Here is a 20,759-nt window from a genome sequence, read left to right on the forward strand (position 1 = left end):
GCCACACCAATCACACCGTACAACTTGTGATCTGAACCCAGTTAACAGTATGATAACAGAGGAGCCTCTGAAAAGATGGCTCACAACAATAATAACCCGATTTTTGTAACAATAACTATGTACAAGTATTGCAGACAATCCGCACTTGGGATGGGCGCCCAGCATCCACTACGGACTACGAGAAATAGAATTATCGGTAAGTAAATTCTTATTTTCTCTGACGTCCTAAGTGGATGCTGGGGACTCCGTCAGGACCATGGGGATTATACCAAAGCTCCCAAACGGGCGGGAGAGTGCGGATGACTCTGCAGCACCGAATGAGAGAACTCCAGGTCCTCCTCAGCCAGGGTATCAAATTTGTAGAATTTTGCAAACGTGTTTGCCCCTGACCAAGTAGCAGCTCGGCAAAGTTGTAAAGCCGAGACCCCTCGGGCAGCCGCCCAAGATGAGCCCACCTTCCTTGTGGAATGGGCATTGACAGATTTTGGCTGTGGCAGGCCTGCCACAGAATGTGCAAGTTGAATTGTACTACAAATCCAATGAGCAATAGTCTGCTTTGAAGCAGGAGCACCCAGCTTGTTGGGTGCATACAGGATAAACAGCGAGTCAGATTTTCTGACTCCAGCCGTTCTGGAAACATATATTTTCAGGGCCCTGACTACGTCCAGCAACTTGGAGTCCTCCAAGTCCCTAGTAGCCGCAGGCACCACAATAGGTTGGTTCAGGTGAAACGCTGACACCACCTTAGGAAGAAACTGGGGACGAGTCCGCAGTTCTGCCCTGTCCGAATGGAAAATTAGATATGGGCTTTTGTGAGACAAAGCCGCCAATTCTGACACTCGCCTGGCCGAGGCCAGAGCCAACAGCATGGTCACTTTCCATGTGAGATATTTTAAATCCACAGATTTGAGCGGTTCAAACCAATGTGATTTGAGGAATCCCAGAACTACGTTGAGATCCCACGGTGCCACTGGAGGCACAAAAGGGGGTTGTATATGCAGTACTCCCTTGACAAACGTCTGGACTTCAGGAACTGAAGCCAATTCTTTCTGGAAGAAAATCGACAGGGCCGAAATTTGAACCTTAATGGACCCCAATTTGAGGCCCATAGACACTCCTGTTTGCAGGAAATGCAGGAATCGACCGAGTTGAAATTCCTCCGTGGGGGCCTTCCTGGCCTCACACCACGCAACATATTTTCACCAAATGCGGTGATAATGTTGTGCGGTCACCTCCTTCCTGGCTTTGACCAGGGTAGGGATGACCTCTTCCGGAATGCCTTTTTCCTTTAAGATCCGGCGTTCAACCGCCATGCCGTCAAACGCAGCTGCGGTAAGTCTTGGAACAGACAGGGTCCTTGCTGAAGCAAGTCCCTTCTTAGCGGCAGAGGCCATGGGTCCTCTGTGAGCATCTCTTGAAGTTCCGGGTACCAAGTTCTTCTTGGCCAATCCGGAGCCACGAGTATAGTTCTTACTCCTCTCCGTCTTATAATTCTCAGTACCTTGGGTATGAGAGGCAGAGGAGGGAACACATACACTGACTGGTACACCCACGGTGTTACCAGAGCGTCCACAGCTATTGCCTGAGGGTCCCTTGACCTGGCGCAATACCTGTCCAGTTTTTTGTTGAGGCGGGACGCCATCATGTCCACCTTTGGTTTTTCCCAACGGTTCACAATCATGTGGAAGACTTCCGGATGAAGTCCCCACTCTCCCGGGTGGAGGTCGTGCCTGCTGAGGAAGTCTGCTTCCCAGTTGTCCACTCCCGGAATGAACACTGCTGACAGTGCTATCACATGATTTTCCGCCCAGCGAAGAATCCTTGCAGCTTCTGCCATTGCCCTCCTGCTTCTTGTGCCGCCCTGTCTGTTTACGTGGGCGACTGCCGTGATGTTGTCCGACTGGATCAGCACCGGTTGACCTTGAAGCAGAGGTCTTGCTAGGCTTAGAGCATTGTAAATGGCCCTAGGCTTCAGTATATTTATGTGAAGTGAAGTCTCCAGACTCGACCACACTCCCTGGAAATTTCTTCCCTGTGTGACTGCTCCCCAGCCCCTCAGGCTGGCATCCGTGGTCACCAGGACCCAGTCCTGAATACCGAATATGCGGCCCTCTAGTAGATGAGCACTCTGCAGCCACCACAGAAGAGACACCCTTGTCCTCGGAGACAGGGTTATCCGCTGATGCATCTGAAGATGCGATCCGGACCATTTGTCCAGCAGATCCCACTGAAAAGTTCTTGCGTGAAATCTGCAGAATGGAATCGCTTCGTAAGAAGCCACCATTTTTCCCAGGACCCTTGTGCAATGATGCACTGACACTTTTCCTGGTTTTAGGAGGTTCCTGACTAGCTCGGATAACTCCCTGGCTTTCTCCTCCGGGAGAAACACCTTTTTCTGGACTGTGTCCAGAATCATCCCTAGGAACAGCAGACGTGTCGTCGGGATCAGCTGCGATTTTGGAATATTTAGAATCCACCCGTGCTGTTGTAGCAGTACCCGAGATAGTGCTACTCCGACCTCCAACTGTTCCCTGGACTTTGCCCTTATTAGGAGATCGTCCAAGTAAGGGATAATTAAGACGTCTTTTCTTCGAAGAATCATCATTTCGGCCATTACCTTGGTAAAGACCCGGGGTGCCGTGGACAATCCAAACGGCAGCGTCTGAAACTGATAGTGACAGTTCTGTACCACAAACCTGAGGTACCCTTGGTGAGAAGGGCAAATTGGGACATGGAGGTAAGCATCCTTGATGTCCAGGGACACCATATAGTCCCCCTCTTCCAGGTTCGCTATCACTGCTCTGAGTGACTCCATCTTGAATTTGAACCTTTGTATGTAAGTGTTCAAAGATTTCAGATTTAGAATAGGTCTCACCGAGCCGTCTGGCTTCGGTACCACAAATTGTGTGGAATAATACCCCTTTCCCTGTTGTAGGAGGGGTACCTTGATTATCACCTGCTGGGAATACAGCTTGTGAATTGCTTCCAATACTGCCTCCCTGTCGGAGGGAGATGCTGGTAAAGCAGACTTCAGGAACCTGCGAGGGGAGACGTCTCGAATTCCAATCTGTACCCCTGGGATACTACTTGTAGGATCCAGGGGTCCACTTGCGAGTGAGCCCACTGCGCGATGAAACTCTTGAGACGACCCCCCACCGCACCCGAGTCCGCTTGTAATGCCCCAGCGTCATGCTGAGGACTTGGCAGAAGCGGTGGAGGGCTTCTGTTCCTGGGAAGGGGCTGTCTGCTGCAGTCTTTTTCCCTTTCCTCTACCCCGGGGCAGATATGACTGGCCTTTTGCCCGCTTGCCCTTATGGGGACAAAAGGACTGAGGCTGAAAAGACGGTGTCTTTTTCTGCTGAGAGGTGACTTGGGGTAAAAAGGTGGATTTTCCAGCTGTTGCCGTGGCCACCAGGTCCGATAGACCGACCCCAAATAACTCCTCCCCTTTATACGGCAATACTTCCATGTGCCGTTTGGAATCCGCATCACCTGACCACTGTCGTGTCCATAAACATCTTCTGGCAGAAATGGACATCGCACTTACTCTTGATGCCAGGGTGCAAATATCCCTCTGTGCATCACGCATATATAGAAATGCATCCTTTAAATGCTCTATAGTCAATAAAATACTGTCCCTGTCAAGGGTATCAATATTTTCAGTCAGGGAATCCGACCAAGCCACCCCAGCACTGCACATCCAGGCTGAGGCGATTGCTGGTCGCAGTATAACACCAGTATGTGTGTATATACTTTTTAGGACATTTTCCAGCTTCCTATCAGCTGGCTCCTTGAGGGCGGCCGTATCCGGAGATGGTAACGCCACTTGTTTTGATAAGCGTGTGAGTGCCTTATCCACCCTAGGGGGTGTTTCCCAACGCGCCCTAACTTCTGGCGGGAAAGGGTATAATGCCAATAATTTCTTAGATATCAGCAATTTTTTATCGGGGGAAACCCACGCATCATCACACACTTCATTTAATTCATCTGATTCAGGAAAAACTACAGGTAGTTTTTTCACACCCCACATAATACCCTTTTTTGTGGTACTTGTAGTATCAGAAATATGCAAAGCCTCCTTAATTGCCGTGATCATGTAACGTGTGGCCCTACTGGAAAATACGTTTGTTTCTTCACCGTCGACACTGGAGTCAGTGTCCGTGTCTGTGTCTGTGTCGACCGACTGAGGTAATGGGCGCTTTAGAGCCCCTGACGGTGTTTGAGACGCCTGGACAGGCACTAACTGATTTGCCGGCTGTCTCATGTCGTCAACAGTTTTTTGTAAAGTGCTGACACTATCACGTAATTCCTTAAATAAGACCATCCAGTCAGGTGTCGACTCCCTAGGGGGTGACATCACTAATACAGGCAATTGCTCCGCCTCCACACCATTTTCCTCCTCATACATGTCGACACACGCATACCGACACACAGCACACACACAGGGAATGCTCTGATAGAGGACAGGACCCCACTAGCCCTTTGGGGAGACAGAGGGAGAGTTTGCCAGCACACACCAGAGCGCTATATATGTATAGGGACAACCTTATAAGTAAGTGTTTCTCCCTTATAGCTGCTATATATGTTTATATGCCAAATTAGTGCCCCTCCCTCTCTTTTTTACCCTGTTTCTGTAGTGCAGGACTGCAGGGGAGAGTCAGGGAGACGTCCTTCCAGCGGAGCTGTGAGGGAAAATGGCGCTTGTGTGCTGAGGAGATAGGCTCCGCCCCCTTCACGGTGGCCTTTCTCCCGCTTTTTATGAGGTAAAATGGCAGGGGTTAAATACATCCATATAGCCCAGGAGCTATATGTGATGTATTTTTGGCCATATATAGTGTTTTCATTGCGTCTCAGGGCGCCCCCCCCAGCGCCCTGCACCCTCAGTGACCAGAGTGTGAAGTGTGCTGAGAGCAATGCTGTGCGCTACCTTTCTTGAAGACAGGACGTCTTCTGCCGCCGATTTCTGGACCTCTTCACTCTTCTGGCTCTGTAAGGGGGCCGGCGGCGCGGCTCCGGGACCCATCCATGGCTGGGCCTGTGATCGTCCCTCTGGAGCTAATGTCCAGTAGCCAAGAAGCCCAATCCACTCTGCACGCAGGTGAGTTCGCTTCTTCTCCCCTTAGTCCCTCGATGCAGTGAGCCTGTTGCCAGCAGGACTCACTGAAAATAAAAATCTAAGTATAACTTTTACTCTAAGCAGCTCAGGAGAGCCACCTAGATTGCACCCTTCTCGGCCGGGCACAAAAACCTAACTGAGGCTTGGAGGAGGGTCATAGGGGGAGGAGCCAGTGCACACCACCTAGTCCTAAAGCTTTTATTTTTGTGCCCTGTCTCCTGCGGAGCCGCTAATCCCCATGGTCCTGACGGAGTCCCCAGCATCCACTTAGGACGTCAGAGAAACACTGAGGTACTCTGGGATATGGAGGGGAGGAGAGTTCTAAATTTGAATATTCAGTGCCTTGTTCCTACGGAAACCGTCCATATCCCAAGAGTACTCCAGTGACCCCTAGTGGATGAAAAAGAAATTGAGGTTAGCAACCTCCTTATAGAAACCTGGAGAGGAGAAATGACGGACGTGGTCTCTGGTTAACAATGACCTTACCTGCATAAGCCGAGCTGGTCAAACAGGAGCGTCCTGCAGCTGCGTGGAGGGCTAAGCAGAAGGTTCCACCGCACAAACCTCACATAACAGGGATTCCTCTGACTGTCCTAGATGTTACGTTTAGTAAAATGAAAAGAGAAAAGGAGGGTTAAAGAAGTGCAGCCCTATGTACTCTCTGCACTATAACGTGCAGTGACAGACACGTCTCCCTCCTCTGTCGTCAGATGTCCCTGCTATTAGCGTACTGAGTCACCGCAGCTATATGTCTGATGCCATCACACCTTCCACAAATTACAAACAGCATTATTACCAAGTGAAACCAAGGAATGATAAAGGGAAGGTAACACCCGCCCTGTATGTAGTGTACCGCTAAAATAGGAAGAACAGATGCAATACATGTTTCTCTAAAGCTCCGCTGGTTGCCCAAATGGCGGCCAGCCTGTGAGAAACGCCGGGGGAAAATCTTATGTGGCGAGGCGTTATTATAATAAATTGCAGTGGAAGTTTGTGGTTCTAACCACTCTATATGGTATTTTAACAGTAAATATTCAGCGAGCCTATTAGTGCTGAGCTGGCTCCATACTATATAACCAGGGGCCTCTGTAATCACTGAAAAATCTACTCACCGCTGTGATGACCCCGACTTTCCCGCAAACAGCAGAGTCCGGGCAGAGGTTTCCCCTGCACTGAACAAATGGCCGCCAGCGCGTGCAGAGTCGCAGGAGTAGCCAGAGACTGAAGCCCTCGGGAGTAAGCTCCGCCCCCCGTTCTGGCGCCCAATTTTAAACATCACCAGCTTCTGCAAACTTAGCGGGGAGCACCCCGCATCCCCCACTAGCAATGCGAGCCGTGGCAGGGAATCAGGGAGCCCACTGCGCAGAGCGGGACCAGGCTCCACCCCCTTCCGTTATGGCACCCATATTCAACCTCAACCAGGGCAGAGGAAATGCAGCAGAGAGCACCCCGCATCCCCCCCCCCCCCCCCGGCAACGTGAGCCGTGGCTGGGGAACGGGGAGCCCGCCGCGCATAGCGGGACCAAGCTCCGCCCCCGCCCATGGCACCTCAAACTGAACCAGTGCACAGCAAATGCAGCGGGGAGCGCCCGAGCCCCCCCTCCCCTCCCGGCAACGCGTGCCGCGGCCAGGGAGCCCGCCATGCAGATCAGAAGCAAGCTCCACCCCCTCCCGCCATGGAGCCGATATTTAAACTTAACTAGCTCAGGGGAGTGCTGAGCCCGCTGTTTTAAAACTGCCAAGGCGCTGGGGGGGAGAGGAGACAGGCAACACTAATGCTGCATTCAGATCGCAAATGCCGGATCCTACCCGGGAAGACAAACGTGTACTTACCGGGTGGGATCCGGAATTTGCTCTCCTCTGCTGGCTTTCCGACCCGGCAATATACTGGGTCGGTTGCCATAGCAGCGGGGGGCGCAGCAGCAGCAGGGGCGGCGGCGGCGCTGGAAGATGAGCTCCTCTCCTGCGCCGTCTCTCCCTATGCTGTGAATGGGAGCCGTGTCGCATCGGAACGGCTCCCATTCACACTGCGCCTGACCCGGTATTCAACCAGGTAATAACCCTTCTTTTTTACCGGGTTGAATTACCGGGTCAGGCGACCCGCTAATTCTCGCAAAGTGCTTTCACATTGCACACTGACCCGTTTCGACACGGCAATATGCTGTGTCGATACTGGATTTTTAGTGCGATGTGAAAGGGGTATTAGAGTACACTATATTGGAGAGATACCTGGGCAATTCTTCCCAGCATAAACCCAAAACAGGTCCCCAAGATAAATACATACTTTACCATATACAGATGCATGGCATTCCTCTGTGGACACCTATACTATGTATTACAGTGTACCCTGGGGACGTTCTTATATTCACAATGGCCATAGGTGTACGCAGGGGACCTGTGCTGGCCTGTGAGCTGCGGCCGGGGACAGCTGAGAGCGGGAGAAGCAGGGGGGGGGGGGGGGGGGGTAGCGTTTGTACTCACCGCTGCTTGCAGGATCCTGATGGAGTGGCCCCGACACGCGCCGCACGCAGCGGTGTCTGGCCACTGATACTCACCGCTGCCGTAATCTTCAGCCGACGGAGCAGCCCCGACACGCGCTGCACGCAGCGGTGTCCGGCCAGTCTCCGGAGAGCTCAGTGTCTCCTTCAGCCGAGGCCCATCCCGAACCGCACGCAGCTGCGATGCGACCCCGCCGGCAGCTCCCGTGGTGCAGACTGGCAGTGGCAGAGCTGCCAGTCTGTGAGTGTTAGAATGAATAAAAAATAAATGAAAGGAAAAAAAATAAAAAAAATTCTTCAAAGAAGTCCCAAGTGACCAGCTCACCTCGGGCACTAACTAAGACTGGCTTAGAGGGGAGATATAGTAGGGGAGCTAGTCACATGGTTATAAATTTAACGTGCCAGCTCCCAGTTACTGCCTACTAAATCCCCATTGTATCAGCACACCAGTGGCCCCTAGTGGATAAAGGAGAAAGTACACACAAAGCACTAGGACGGGAGGATGAAGGAGGGAGCGATGTAAAAGATGAGACCAATGTAATACTTGGAGAAATTAGGAGAGACACAAAGCACTAGGACAGGAGGACACAGATGAAGGAGAGAGGTGTAAAGGATGAGGCAGATGGAGAGAGTAGGACAGACACAAAGCACTAGAAGAGGACAGGAGGACACAGATGAAGGAGAGAGGTGTAAAGGATGAGGCAGATGGAGAGAGTAGGACAGACACAAAGCACTAGAAGAGGACAGGAGGACACAGATGAAGGAGAGAGGTGTAAAGGATGAGGCAGATGGAGAGAGTAGGACAGACACAAAGCACTAGAAGAGGACAGGAGGACACAGATGAAGGAGAGAGGTGTAAAGGATGAGGCAGATGGAAAGAGTAGGACAGACACAAAGCACTAGAAGAGGACAGGAGGACACAGATGAAGGAGAGAGGTGTAAAGGATGAGGCAGATGGAGAGAGTAGGACAGACACAAAGCACTAGAAGAGGACAGGAGGACACAGATGAAGGAGAGAGGTGTAAAAGTTGAGGCAGATGGAGAGAGTAGGACAGACACAAAGCACTAGGACAGGAGGACACAGATGAAGGAGAGAGGTGTAAAGGATGAGGCAGATGGAGAGAGTAGGACAGACACAAAGCACTAGAAGAGGACAGGAGGACACAGATGAAGGAGGGAGAGGTGTAAAAGATGAGGCAGATGGAGAGAGTAGGACAGACACAAAGCACTAGGACAGGAGGACACAGATGAAGGAGAGGAGTGTAAAGGATGAGGCAGATGGAGAGAGTAGGACAGACACAAAGCACTAGGACAGGAGGACACAGATGAAGGAGAGGAGTGTAAAGGATGAGGCAGATGGAGAGAGTAGGACAGACACAAAGCACTAGAAGAGGACAGGAGGACACAGATGAAGGAGAGGGGTGTAAAAGATGAGGCAGATGGAGAGAGTAGGACAGACACAAAGCACTAGGACAGGAGGACACAGATGAAGGAGAGGAGTGTAAAGGATGAGGCAGATGGAGAGAGTAGGACAGACACAAAGCACTAGAAGAGGACAGGAGGACACAGATGAAGGAGAGAGGTGTAAAGGATGAGCCAGATGGAGAGAGTAGGACAGACACAAAGCACTAGAAGAGGACAGGAGGACACAGATGAAGGAGAGAGGTGTAAAAGATGAGGCAGATGGAGATAATAGGGGAGACAGAAAGCACTAGGACAGGAGGACACAGATGAAGGAGAGGAGTGTAAAGGATGAGGCAGATGGAGAGAGTAGGACAGACACAAAGCACTAGAAGAGGACAGGAGGACACAGATGAAGGAGAGAGGTGTAAAGGATGAGGCAGATGGAGAGAGTAGGACAGACACAAAGCACTAGAAGAGGACAGGAGGACACAGATGAAGGAGAGAGGTGTAAAGGATGAGGCAGATGGAGAGAGTAGGACAGACAGAAAGCACTAGGACAGGAGGACACAGATGAAGGAGAGAGGTGTAAAGGATGAGGCAGATGGAGAGAGTAGGACAGACACAAAGCACTAGAAGAGGACAGGAGGACACAGATGAAGGAGGGAGAGGTGTAAAAGATGAGGCAGATGGAGAGAGTAGGACAAACACAAAGCACTAGGACAGGAGGACACAGATGAAGGAGAGAGGTGTAAAGGATGAGGCAGATGGAGAGAGTAGGAGAGACACAAAGCACTAGAAGAGGACAGGAGGACACAGATGAAGGAGAGAGGTGTAAAGGATGAGGTGGACTTGGAGAGTAGGACAGACACAAAGCACTAGAAGAGGACAGGAAAACACAGATGAAGGAGGGAGAGGTGTAAAAGATGAGGCAGATGGAGATAATAGGAGAGACACAAAGCACTAGGACAGGAGGACACAGATGAAGGAGAGAGGTGTAAAGGATGAGGCAGATGGAGAGAGTAGGACAGACACAAAGCACTAGAAGAGGACAGGAGGACACAGATGAAGGAGAGAGGTGTAAAGGATGAGGCAGATGGAGAGAGTCTGACAGACACAAAGCACTAGGACAGGAGGACACAGATGAAGGAGAGGGGTGTAAAAGATGAGGCAGATGGAGAGAGTAGGACAGACACAAAGCACTAGAAGAGGACAGGAGGACACAGATGAAGGAGAGAGGTGTAAAGGATGAGGCAGATGGAGAGAGTATGACAGACACAAAGCACTAGGACAGGAGGACACAGATGAAGGAGGGAGCGATGTAATACTTGGAGAAAGTAGGAGAGACACAAAGCACTAGGACAGGAGGACACAGATGAAGGAGAGAGGTGTAAAGGATGAGGCAGATGGAGAGAGTAGGACAGACACAAAGCACTAAGAGGACAGGAGGACACAGATGAAGGAGAGAGGTGTAAAGGATGAGGTGGACTTGGAGAGTAGGACAGACACAAAGCACTAGAAGAGGACAGGAGGACACAGATGAAGGAGAGAGGTGTAAAGGATGAGGTGGACTTGGAGAGTAGGACAGACACAAAGCACTAGAAGAGGACAGGAGGACACAGATGAAGGAGAGGGGTGTAAAAGATGAGGCAGATGGAGAGAGTAGGACAGACACAAAGCACTAGGACAGGAGGACACAGATGAAGGAGAGGAGTGTAAAGGATGAGGCAGATGGAGAGAGTAGGACAGACACAAAGCACTAGAAGAGGACAGGAGGACACAGATGAAGGAGAGAGGTGTAAAGGATGAGCCAGATGGAGAGAGTAGGACAGACACAAAGCACTAGAAGAGGACAGGAGGACACAGATGAAGGAGAGAGGTGTAAAGGATGAGGCAGATGGAGAGAGTAGGACAGACACAAAAGCACTAGAAGAGGACAGGAGGACACAGATGAAGGAGAGGGGTGTAAAAGATGAGGCAGATGGAGAGAGTAGGACAGACACAAAGCAATAGGACAGGAGGACACAGATGAAGGAGAGGAGTGTAAAGGATGAGGCAGATGGAGAGAGTAGGACAGACACAAAGCACTAGAAGAGGACAGGAGGACACAGATGAAGGAGGGAGAGGTGTAAAATATGAGGCAGATGGAGATAATAGGAGAGACACAAAGCACTAGAAGAGGACAGGAGGACAGAGATGAAGGAGGGAGGTGTAAAGGATGAGGCAGAAGGAGAGAGTAGGACAGACACAAAGCACTAGGACAGGAGGACACAGATGAAGGAGAGGAGTGTAAAGGATGAGGCAGATGGAGAGAGTAGGACAGACACAAAGCACTAGAAGAGGACAGGAGGACACAGATGAAGGAGGGAGAGGTGTAAAAGATGAGGCAGATGGAGAGAGTAGGACAGACAAAAAGCACTAGGACAGGAGGACACAGATGAAGGAGAGGAGTGTAAAGGATGAGGCAGATGGAGAGAGTAGGACAGACACAAAGCACTAGAAGAGGACAGGAGGACACAGATGAAGGAGAGAGGTGTAAAGGATGAGGTGGACTTGGAGAGTAGGACAGACACAAAGCACTAGAAGAGGACAGGAGGACACAGATGAAGGAGAGAGGTGTAAAGGATGAGGTGGACTTGGAGAGTAGGACAGACACAAAGCACTAGAAGAGGACAGGAGGACACAGATGAAGGAGAGGGGTGTAAAAGATGAGGCAGATGGAGAGAGTAGGACAGACACAAAGCACTAGGACAGGAGGACACAGATGAAGGAGAGGAGTGTAAAGGATGAGGCAGATGGAGAGAGTAGGACAGACACAAAGCACTAGGACAGGAGGACACAGATGAAGGAGAGGAGTGTAAAGGATGAGGCAGATGGAGAGAGTAGGACAGACACAAAGCACTAGAAGAGGACAGGAGGACACAGATGAAGGAGGGAGAGGTGTAAAAGATGAGGCAGATGGAGATAATAGGAGAGACACAAAGCACTAGAAGAGGACAGGAGGACAGAGATGAAGGAGGGAGGTGTAAAGGATGAGGCAGAAGGAGAGAGTAGGACAGACACAAAGTACTAGGACAGGAGGACACAGATGAAGGAGAGGAGTGTAAAGGATGAGGCAGATGGAGAGAGTAGGACAGACACAAAGCACTAGAAGAGGACAGGAGGACACAGATGAAGGAGGGAGGTGTAAAGGATGAGCCAGATGGAGAGAGTAGGACAGACACAAAGCACTAGAAGAGGACAGGAGGACACAGATGAAGGAGAGAGGTGTAAAGGATGAGGCAGATGGAGAGAGTAGGACAGACACAAAAGCACTAGAAGAGGACAGGAGGACACAGATGAAGGAGAGGGGTGTAAAAGATGAGGCAGATGGAGAGAGTAGGACAGACACAAAGCACTAGGACAGGAGGACACAGATGAAGGAGAGGAGTGTAAAGGATGAGGCAGATGGAGAGAGTAGGACAGACACAAAGCACTAGGACAGGAGGACACAGATGAAGGAGAGGAGTGTAAAGGATGAGGCAGATGGAGAGAGTAGGACAGACACAAAGCACTAGAAGAGGACAGGAGGACACAGATGAAGGAGGGAGAGGTGTAAAAGATGAGGCAGATGGAGATAATAGGAGAGACACAAAGCACTAGAAGAGGACAGGAGGACAGAGATGAAGGAGGGAGGTGTAAAGGATGAGGCAGAAGGAGAGAGTAGGACAGACACAAAGTACTAGGACAGGAGGACACAGATGAAGGAGAGGAGTGTAAAGGATGAGGCAGATGGAGAGAGTAGGACAGACACAAAGCACTAGAAGAGGACAGGAGGACACAGATGAAGGAGGGAGAGGTGTAAAAGATGAGGCAGATGGAGAGAGTAGGACAGACAAAAAGCACTAGGACAGGAGGACACAGATGAAGGAGAGGAGTGTAAAGGATGAGGCAGATGGAGAGAGTAGGACAGACACAAAGCACTAGAAGAGGACAGGAGGACACAGATGAAGGAGGGATAAATGTAAAGGATGAGACCAATGTAATACTTGGAGAAAGTAGGAGACACAAAGCACTAGGACAGGAGGACACAGATGAAGGAGAGAGGTGTAAAGGATGAGGCAGATGGAGAGAGTAGGACAGACACAAAAGCACTAGAAGAGGACAGGAGGACACAGATGAAGGAGAGGGGTGTAAAAGATGAGGCAGATGGAGAGAGTAGGACAGACACAAAGCAATAGGACAGGAGGACACAGATGAAGGAGAGGAGTGTAAAGGATGAGGCAGATGGAGAGAGTAGGACAGACACAAAGCACTAGAAGAGGACAGGAGGACACAGATGAAGGAGGGAGAGGTGTAAAATATGAGGCAGATGGAGATAATAGGAGAGACACAAAGCACTAGAAGAGGACAGGAGGACAGAGATGAAGGAGGGAGGTGTAAAGGATGAGGCAGAAGGAGAGAGTAGGACAGACACAAAGCACTAGGACAGGAGGACACAGATGAAGGAGAGGAGTGTAAAGGATGAGGCAGATGGAGAGAGTAGGACAGACACAAAGCACTAGAAGAGGACAGGAGGACACAGATGAAGGAGGGAGAGGTGTAAAAGATGAGGCAGATGGAGAGAGTAGGACAGACAAAAAGCACTAGGACAGGAGGACACAGATGAAGGAGAGGAGTGTAAAGGATGAGGCAGATGGAGAGAGTAGGACAGACACAAAGCACTAGAAGAGGACAGGAGGACACAGATGAAGGAGGGATAAAATGTAAAGGATGAGACCAATGTAATACTTGGAGAAAGTAGGAGACACAAAGCACTAGGACAGGAGGACACAGATGAAGGAGAGAGGTGTAAAGGATGAGGCAGATGGAGAGAGTAGGACAGACACAAAAGCACTAGAAGAGGACAGGAGGACACAGATATAGGAGAGGGGTGTAAAAGATGAGGCAGATGGAGAGAGTAGGACAGACACAAAGCAATAGGACAGGAGGACACAGATGAAGGAGAGGAGTGTAAAGGATGAGGCAGATGGAGAGAGTAGGACAGACACAAAGCACTAGAAGAGGACAGGAGGACACAGATGAAGGAGGGAGCGATGTAATACTTGGAGAAAGTAGGAGAGACACAAAGCACTAGGACAGGAGGACACAGATGAAGGAGAGGAGTGTAAAGGATGAGGCAGATGGAGAGAGTAGGACAGACACAAAGCACTAGAAGAGGACAGGAGGACACAGATGAAGGAGGGAGAGGTGTAAAAGATGAGGCAGATGGAGAGAGTAGGACAGACACAAAGCACTAGGACAGGAGGACACAGATGAAGGAGAGAGGTGTAAAGGATGAGGCAGATGGAGAGAGTAGGACAGACACAAAGCACTAGAAGAGGACAGGAGGACACAGATGAAGGAGGGAGAGGTGTAAAAGATGAGGCAGATGGAGAGAGTAGGACAGACACAAAGCACTAGGACAGGAGGACACAGATGAAGGAGAGGAGTGTAAAGGATGAGGCAGATGGAGAGAGTAGGACAGACACAAAGCACTAGGACAGGAGGACACAGATGAAGGAGAGGAGTGTAAAGGATGAGGCAGATGGAGAGAGTAGGACAGACACAAAGCACTAGAAGAGGACAGGAGGACACAGATGAAGGAGAGAGGTGTAAAGGATGAGGCAGATGGAGAGAGTAGGACAGACACAAAGCACTAGAAGAGGACAGGAGGACACAGATGAAGGAGAGAGGTGTAAAAGATGAGGCAGATGGAGATAATAGGGGAGACAGAAAGCACTAGGACAGGAGGACACAGATAAAGGAGGGAGCGATGTAAAGGATGAGACCAATGTAATACTTGGAGAAAGTAGGAGACACAAAGCACTAGGACAGGAGGACACAGATGAAGGAGAGAGGTGTAAAGGATGAGGCAGAAGGAGAGAGTAGGACAGACACAAAGCACTAAAAGAGGACAGGAGGACACAGATGAAGGAGGGAGGTGTAAAGGATGAGGCAGATGGAGAGAGTAGGACAGACAGAAAGCACTAGGACAGAAGGACACAGATGAAGGAGAGAGGTGTAAAGGATGAGGCAGATGGAGAGTAGGAGAGACACAAAGCACTAGAAGAGGACAGGAGGACACAGATGAAGGAGAGAGGTGTAAAGGATGAGGTGGACTTGGAGAGTAGGACAGACACAAAGCACTAGAAGAGGACAGGAAAACACAGATGAAGGAGGGAGAGGTGTAAAAGATGAGGCAGATGGAGATAATAGGAGAGACACAAAGCACTAGGACAGGAGGACACAGATGAAGGAGAGAGGTGTAAAGGATGAGGTGGACTTGGAGAGTAGGACAGACACAAAGCACTAGAAGAGGACAGGAGGACACAGATGAAGGAGAGAGGTGCAAAGGATGAGGTGGACTTGGAGAGTAGGACAGACACAAAGCACTAGAAGAGGACAGGAGGACACAGATGAAGGAGGGAGAGGTGTAAAAGATGAGGCAGATGGAGATAATAGGGGAGACACAAAGCACTAGGACAGGAGGACACAGATGAAGGAGGGAGCGATGTAAAGGATGAGACCAATGTAATACTTGGAGAAAGTAGGAGACACAAAGCACTAGGACAGTAGGACACAGATGAAGGAGGGAGCGATGTAATACTTGGAGAAGTAGGAGAGACACAAAAGCACTAGGACAGGAGGACACAGATGAAGGAGAGAGGTGTAAAGGATGAGGCAGATGGAGAGAGTAGAACAGACACAAAGCACTAGAAGAGGACAGGAGGACACAGATGAAGGAGGGAGGTGTAAAGCATGAGGCAGATGGAGAGAGTAGGACAGACACAAAGCACTAGAAGAGGACAGGAGGACACAGATGAAGGAGGGAGGTGTAAAGCATGAGGCAGATGGAGAGAGTAGGACAGACAGAAAGCACTAGGACAGAAGGACACAGATGAAGGATAGGGGTATAAAAGATGAGGCAGATGGAGAGAGTAGGACAGACACAAAGCACTAGGACAGGAGGACACAGATGAAGGAGAGGGGTGTAAAAGTTGAGGCAGATGGAGAGAGTAGGACAGACACAAAGCACTAGAAGAGGACAGGAGGACACAGATGAAGGAGGGAGAGGTGTAAAAGATGAGGCAGATGGAGAGAGTAGGACAGACACAAAGCACTAGGACAGGAGGACACAGATGAAGGATAGGGGTATAAAAGATGAGGCAGATGGAGAGAGTAGGACAGACACAAAGCACTAGGACAGGAGGAGGACACAGATGAAGGAGAGGAGTGTAAAGGATGAGGCAGATGGAGAGAGTAGGACAGACACAAAGCACTAGGACAGGAGGACACAGATGAAGGAGAGGAGTGTAAAGGATGAGGCAGATGGAGAGAGTAGGACAGACACAAAGCACTAGGACAGGAGGACACAGATGAAGGAGAGAGGTGTAAAGGATGAGGCAGATGGAGAGAGTAGGACAGACACAAAGCACTAGAAGAGGACAGGAGGACACAGATGAAGGAGAGAGGTGTAAAAGATGAGGCAGATGGAGATAATAGGGGAGACAGAAAGCACTAGGACAGGAGGACACAGATGAAGGAGGGAGCGATGTAAAGGATGAGACCAATGTAATACTTGGAGAAAGTAGGAGACACAAAGCACTAGGACAGGAGGACACAGATGAAGGAGAGAGGTGTAAAGGATGAGGCAGATGGAGAGAGTAGGACAGACACAAAGCACTAAAAGAGGACAGGAGGACACAGATGAAGGAGGGAGGTGTAAAGGATGAGGCAGATGGAGAGAGTAGGACAGACAGAAAGCACTAGGACAGAAGGACACAGATGAAGGAGAGAGGTGTAAAGGATGAGGCAGATGGAGAGAGTAGGACAGACACAAAGCACTAGAAGAGGACAGGAGGACACAGATGAAGGAGAGAGGTGTAAAGGATGAGGTGGACTTGGAGAGTAGGACAGACACAAAGCACTAGAAGAGGACAGGAAAACACAGATGAAGGAGGGAGAGGTGTAAAAGATGAGGCAGATGGAGATAATAGGAGAGACACAAAGCACTAGGACAGGAGGACACAGATGAAGGAGAGAGGTGTAAAGGATGAGGCAGATGGAGAGAGTAGGACAGACACAAAGCACTAAAAGAGGACAGGAGGACACAGATGAAGGAGAGAGGTGTAAAGGATGAGGCAGATGGAGAGAGTAGGACAGACACAAAGCACTAGAAGAGGACAGGAGGACACAGATGAAGGAGGGAGGTGTAAAGGATGAGGCAGATGGAGAGAGTAGGACAGACAGAAAGCACTAGGACAGAAGGACACAGATGAAGGAGAGGGGTATAAAAGAGGAGGCAGATGGAGAGAGTAGGACAGACACAAAGCACTAGAAGAGGACAGGAAGACACAGATGAAGGAGGGAGAGAAGAGAGTAAATTCTGTGTTACCGCAAATTTGAAAGAAGACAGACTGACCGGAGGACTGCAATCCCGTAGTCGGCGATGAACTCTATTTCGAAAACTTGGATCTTTGAGGAGGAGGAAGGGCGTGCTAAGCTGGGCAATAGATGGGTCAGTGGCCTCCAATAAGACTGACCATTCATCATCACTGTCCTTCATAAGATAAGACACAAAAAGCAGGTTACAGACAACAGCTCCATCATGGAGAATATACTGGACATAATATACATATTCTCCATGACTCTCTGCTGCTTTTGATACTGTGTACCACCCCTTCCTCCTGCAAATCCTTCAATTCATTGGTACGCGTGACACTGCCCTCTCTTGGCTGTCCTCCTAGTTCTCTGACTGTTTCTTCTTTGTCTGCTCCCATGACTGCCCCCCCCCCCACACTGCCACTAACTGTAGGTGTCCCCCAAGGTTCTGTTTATGGACCACCTACTGGTCATCTATTTGTCCTCTTTAGGTGAGCTCATCAGCTCTTTTGACCTCCGTTATTATCTCTGTGCTGATGATACTCAGAGCTACCTCTCCTCCCCTGACCTCTCACCCTCTCTCCTCACTCGTATCTCCAGCCGTCTCTCTGCTCTCTCTTCCTGGATGTCCCAGCGCTTTCTTACACTTTACATGTCCAAGAGCTGATCATCTTCCCTCCCTCCCACATAACCTCACCTCCTACACTCTCATTATCCATTGATGGCACTACTGTCTCCTCTAGACCCCAAGTGCGCATCCTTCCCTTGTCCCTCTCCTTCACACCACACATTCAGCACCTCTCGCAAACCTGCCGTTACCATCTGAGAAACATCTCCAGGATCAGACACTTTCTCGCCCAGGATGCTACTAAGACCCTCATCCACTCACTGATCATCTCCAGACTGGACAACTGAAATCTTTTTTTTTTTATATTAATATTTTTATTGCGGTATTGGATGACTTACATAAGGGAAGATCACAATGGATACATAAAGTTACAATGAACCTGTAAAAGAATCCACATTCATGGACTGACATCATAATGACGCTACAAAGCAGGAAAACAATATGTCCTGACTATTGATAAATGTGCTCCTGAAGGCGTGATGAGATGAAGAGGGGCACAAACATTTCAGCTATGCCTCATGATGTCAACTGCGTGGATCGTCATCATCCAATTACCAATGCCCCATAGTCTTTACATTATTCTAACATAACAATTGTATGTACTAAACTCAATAAAAATTGAGAAGATATTTAAGCATGGTTTGTTATATAAATGAGAAAGTGAAGGAAATGGGAAGGATGAGAGGAGAGATAACAAGCAATAGATGATGAGGATAGAGGGAAGAGAGGGGAGAAGAAGAAAAGAGGAAAGGTGAAGGGAGAGGGAGAGAGGGGGGGGGGCAGTGTGTCTGGGAGCAGAGATCCATTCCTGGCATGTTGGCAGTAAAGGTCTGGGTTTTACCTGTTGTTTGTATCGGGGGTCGTATGATAATATTCAGATTTAATACAGTCTTGTAGACTGAAATCACGGGCGTTTCTGAGATTTCATATAATTTGGCTGGGATTCAATATATCTCTCCCATATCTGAAAGAGTTTCTTTACCCAAATTCCTTGTATAAGGAGGTCTCATTCCAATCCCCTTATAGAGAGTATGGTATGGAGGATGAGCGGAGAGCCAGGATACCCTGTGGCCGGCAGTGGAGATGATAGGAAGACGTTTCTGGGATGGAGGATGCGAGGAGAGCCAGGATACCCTGTGGCCGGCAGTGGAGATGATAGGAAGACGTTTCCGGGATGGAGGATGAGCGGAGAGCCAGGATACCCTGTGGCCGGCAGTGGAGATGATAGGAAGACGTTTCTGGGATGGAGGATGAGCGGAGAGCCAGGATACCCTGTGGCCGGCAGTGGAGATGATAGGAAGACGTTTCTGGGATGGAGGATGAGCGGAGAGCCAGGATACCCTGTGGCCGGCAGTGAAGATGATAGGAAGACGTTTCTGGGATGGAGGATGCGAGGAGAGCCAGGATACCCTGTTGCCGGCAGTGGAGATGATAGGAAGACGTTTCTGGGAGTATCAGGATCAGGGCCCCCTAGGGCCCATCCAGTGGTCAGCGGGAATGATAGTGCGAGGATTGCTTCTACATAACCGTGTAACCATGCAGCAGCGACACAGCGCAGGGGGAGCAAAGTCACATTGTAGGCATTTGGAAGAGTCAGTAATTGCAATCACATTAGCTCATGAAGGATAAAGATAAAGCTATTCTCTGTAAAATATATTACAGTATATATCATCTCTCTATAGGATGTGACATATAGAATACTCAGGGAGTAAGAAAGAGTTGGCAATAGGTTTGGAGATGTTTGAGTTGTTCCTGCCAGGATGTAATACAATGGGATAATACAAATGGGAGATCCTGGTGTCGGCTCACAGGTAAGCTAGCCCTCTATCTGGATGTATTACTGTATGGACCATACTATAGACAAATCACATGGCCCTATGTGGGCACTGCTACCATGTAGTGTTAGGACTGCTGATATCGGAGAAGCCGTGACGCGGCTCAGCAGCTAAACATGTATTTGCAAATATATGTAACAAACCAGATAGTATAAGTATTGTACAGGTATCAGTCAGTGTGCTGGGGGGATACCAGGGGGAAAACGTGCCCCCCCCCCTTTCTGTTTGCAGTGACCCCTCCCCTTTTTCTAGCGTCTGATAAGTATCACCAGTGTGATTGAGCAGCTACCACTGTTTGTTAGGATGTGATACCTGTGCAGTGTCTGCGAGAAGGGAAGGGGGGGGCACGTATGAGTGAATACAATGAGGAAACTGATTTGGGAGGTTAGTGGGGGAGCAGAAAAGTGGAGTCTAGTGTGTTACTCCAATCAGCTAGGGAGGGTTTATGAAGCGCCGTACTGACATAATGCTGCGATTGGAGGAAAGTAAGGCATGAGATTTTATATGGTGGAATCGGTCTATGGTTGAGTAAAGGTTATTGGTTTGTGTGTGGAGGTGTCAGACATCTGCTGGAAGACAGAGCTGCTTTCCTCCAGGACTGGAAAGAAGAGTTCTTCTCCTTATGACCCAGCTTTCAAAATGGGCGTCATACAGCGGCAAATAGATGCCTGGTTATAAAGAGCCGGGTGGGGGAATTTTATGCCTCCATACAATTTGATTTTTTTGGAGTATTTTAAGACTAATTTTGGGCTTATTGCCATTCCATATGAATTGGTGAAATGCTCGTCTGTGTTAGGCAGCAATATGGGCTATACTAGTACAGGGTTAAAAATTTTGGAAATGATACCATCTTCATTATGTGAGCACTCCCCGAGAAA

General features: G+C 49.5%; 1 protein-coding gene across 3 annotated transcripts in view; it reads right to left on the reverse strand.

Annotated features, from left to right (window-relative positions):
- Positions 1-20,759, reverse strand: part of STK36 (serine/threonine kinase 36) — a 295,926-nt gene that overhangs the window by 153,822 nt on the left and 121,345 nt on the right. For all 3 annotated transcript variants that reach the window (XM_063935506.1, XM_063935505.1, XM_063935504.1), the window contains exon 11: positions 17,459-17,596. In XM_063935506.1, coding sequence (XP_063791576.1) covers positions 17,459-17,596 — 138 coding nt within the window. The remainder of the gene's footprint in view (positions 1-17,458; positions 17,597-20,759) is intronic.

The sequence above is a fragment of the Pseudophryne corroboree genome, chromosome 7 (assembly GCF_028390025.1).
Source record: "Pseudophryne corroboree isolate aPseCor3 chromosome 7, aPseCor3.hap2, whole genome shotgun sequence".
In the NCBI taxonomy this organism is placed as follows: domain Eukaryota; kingdom Metazoa; phylum Chordata; class Amphibia; order Anura; family Myobatrachidae; genus Pseudophryne; species Pseudophryne corroboree.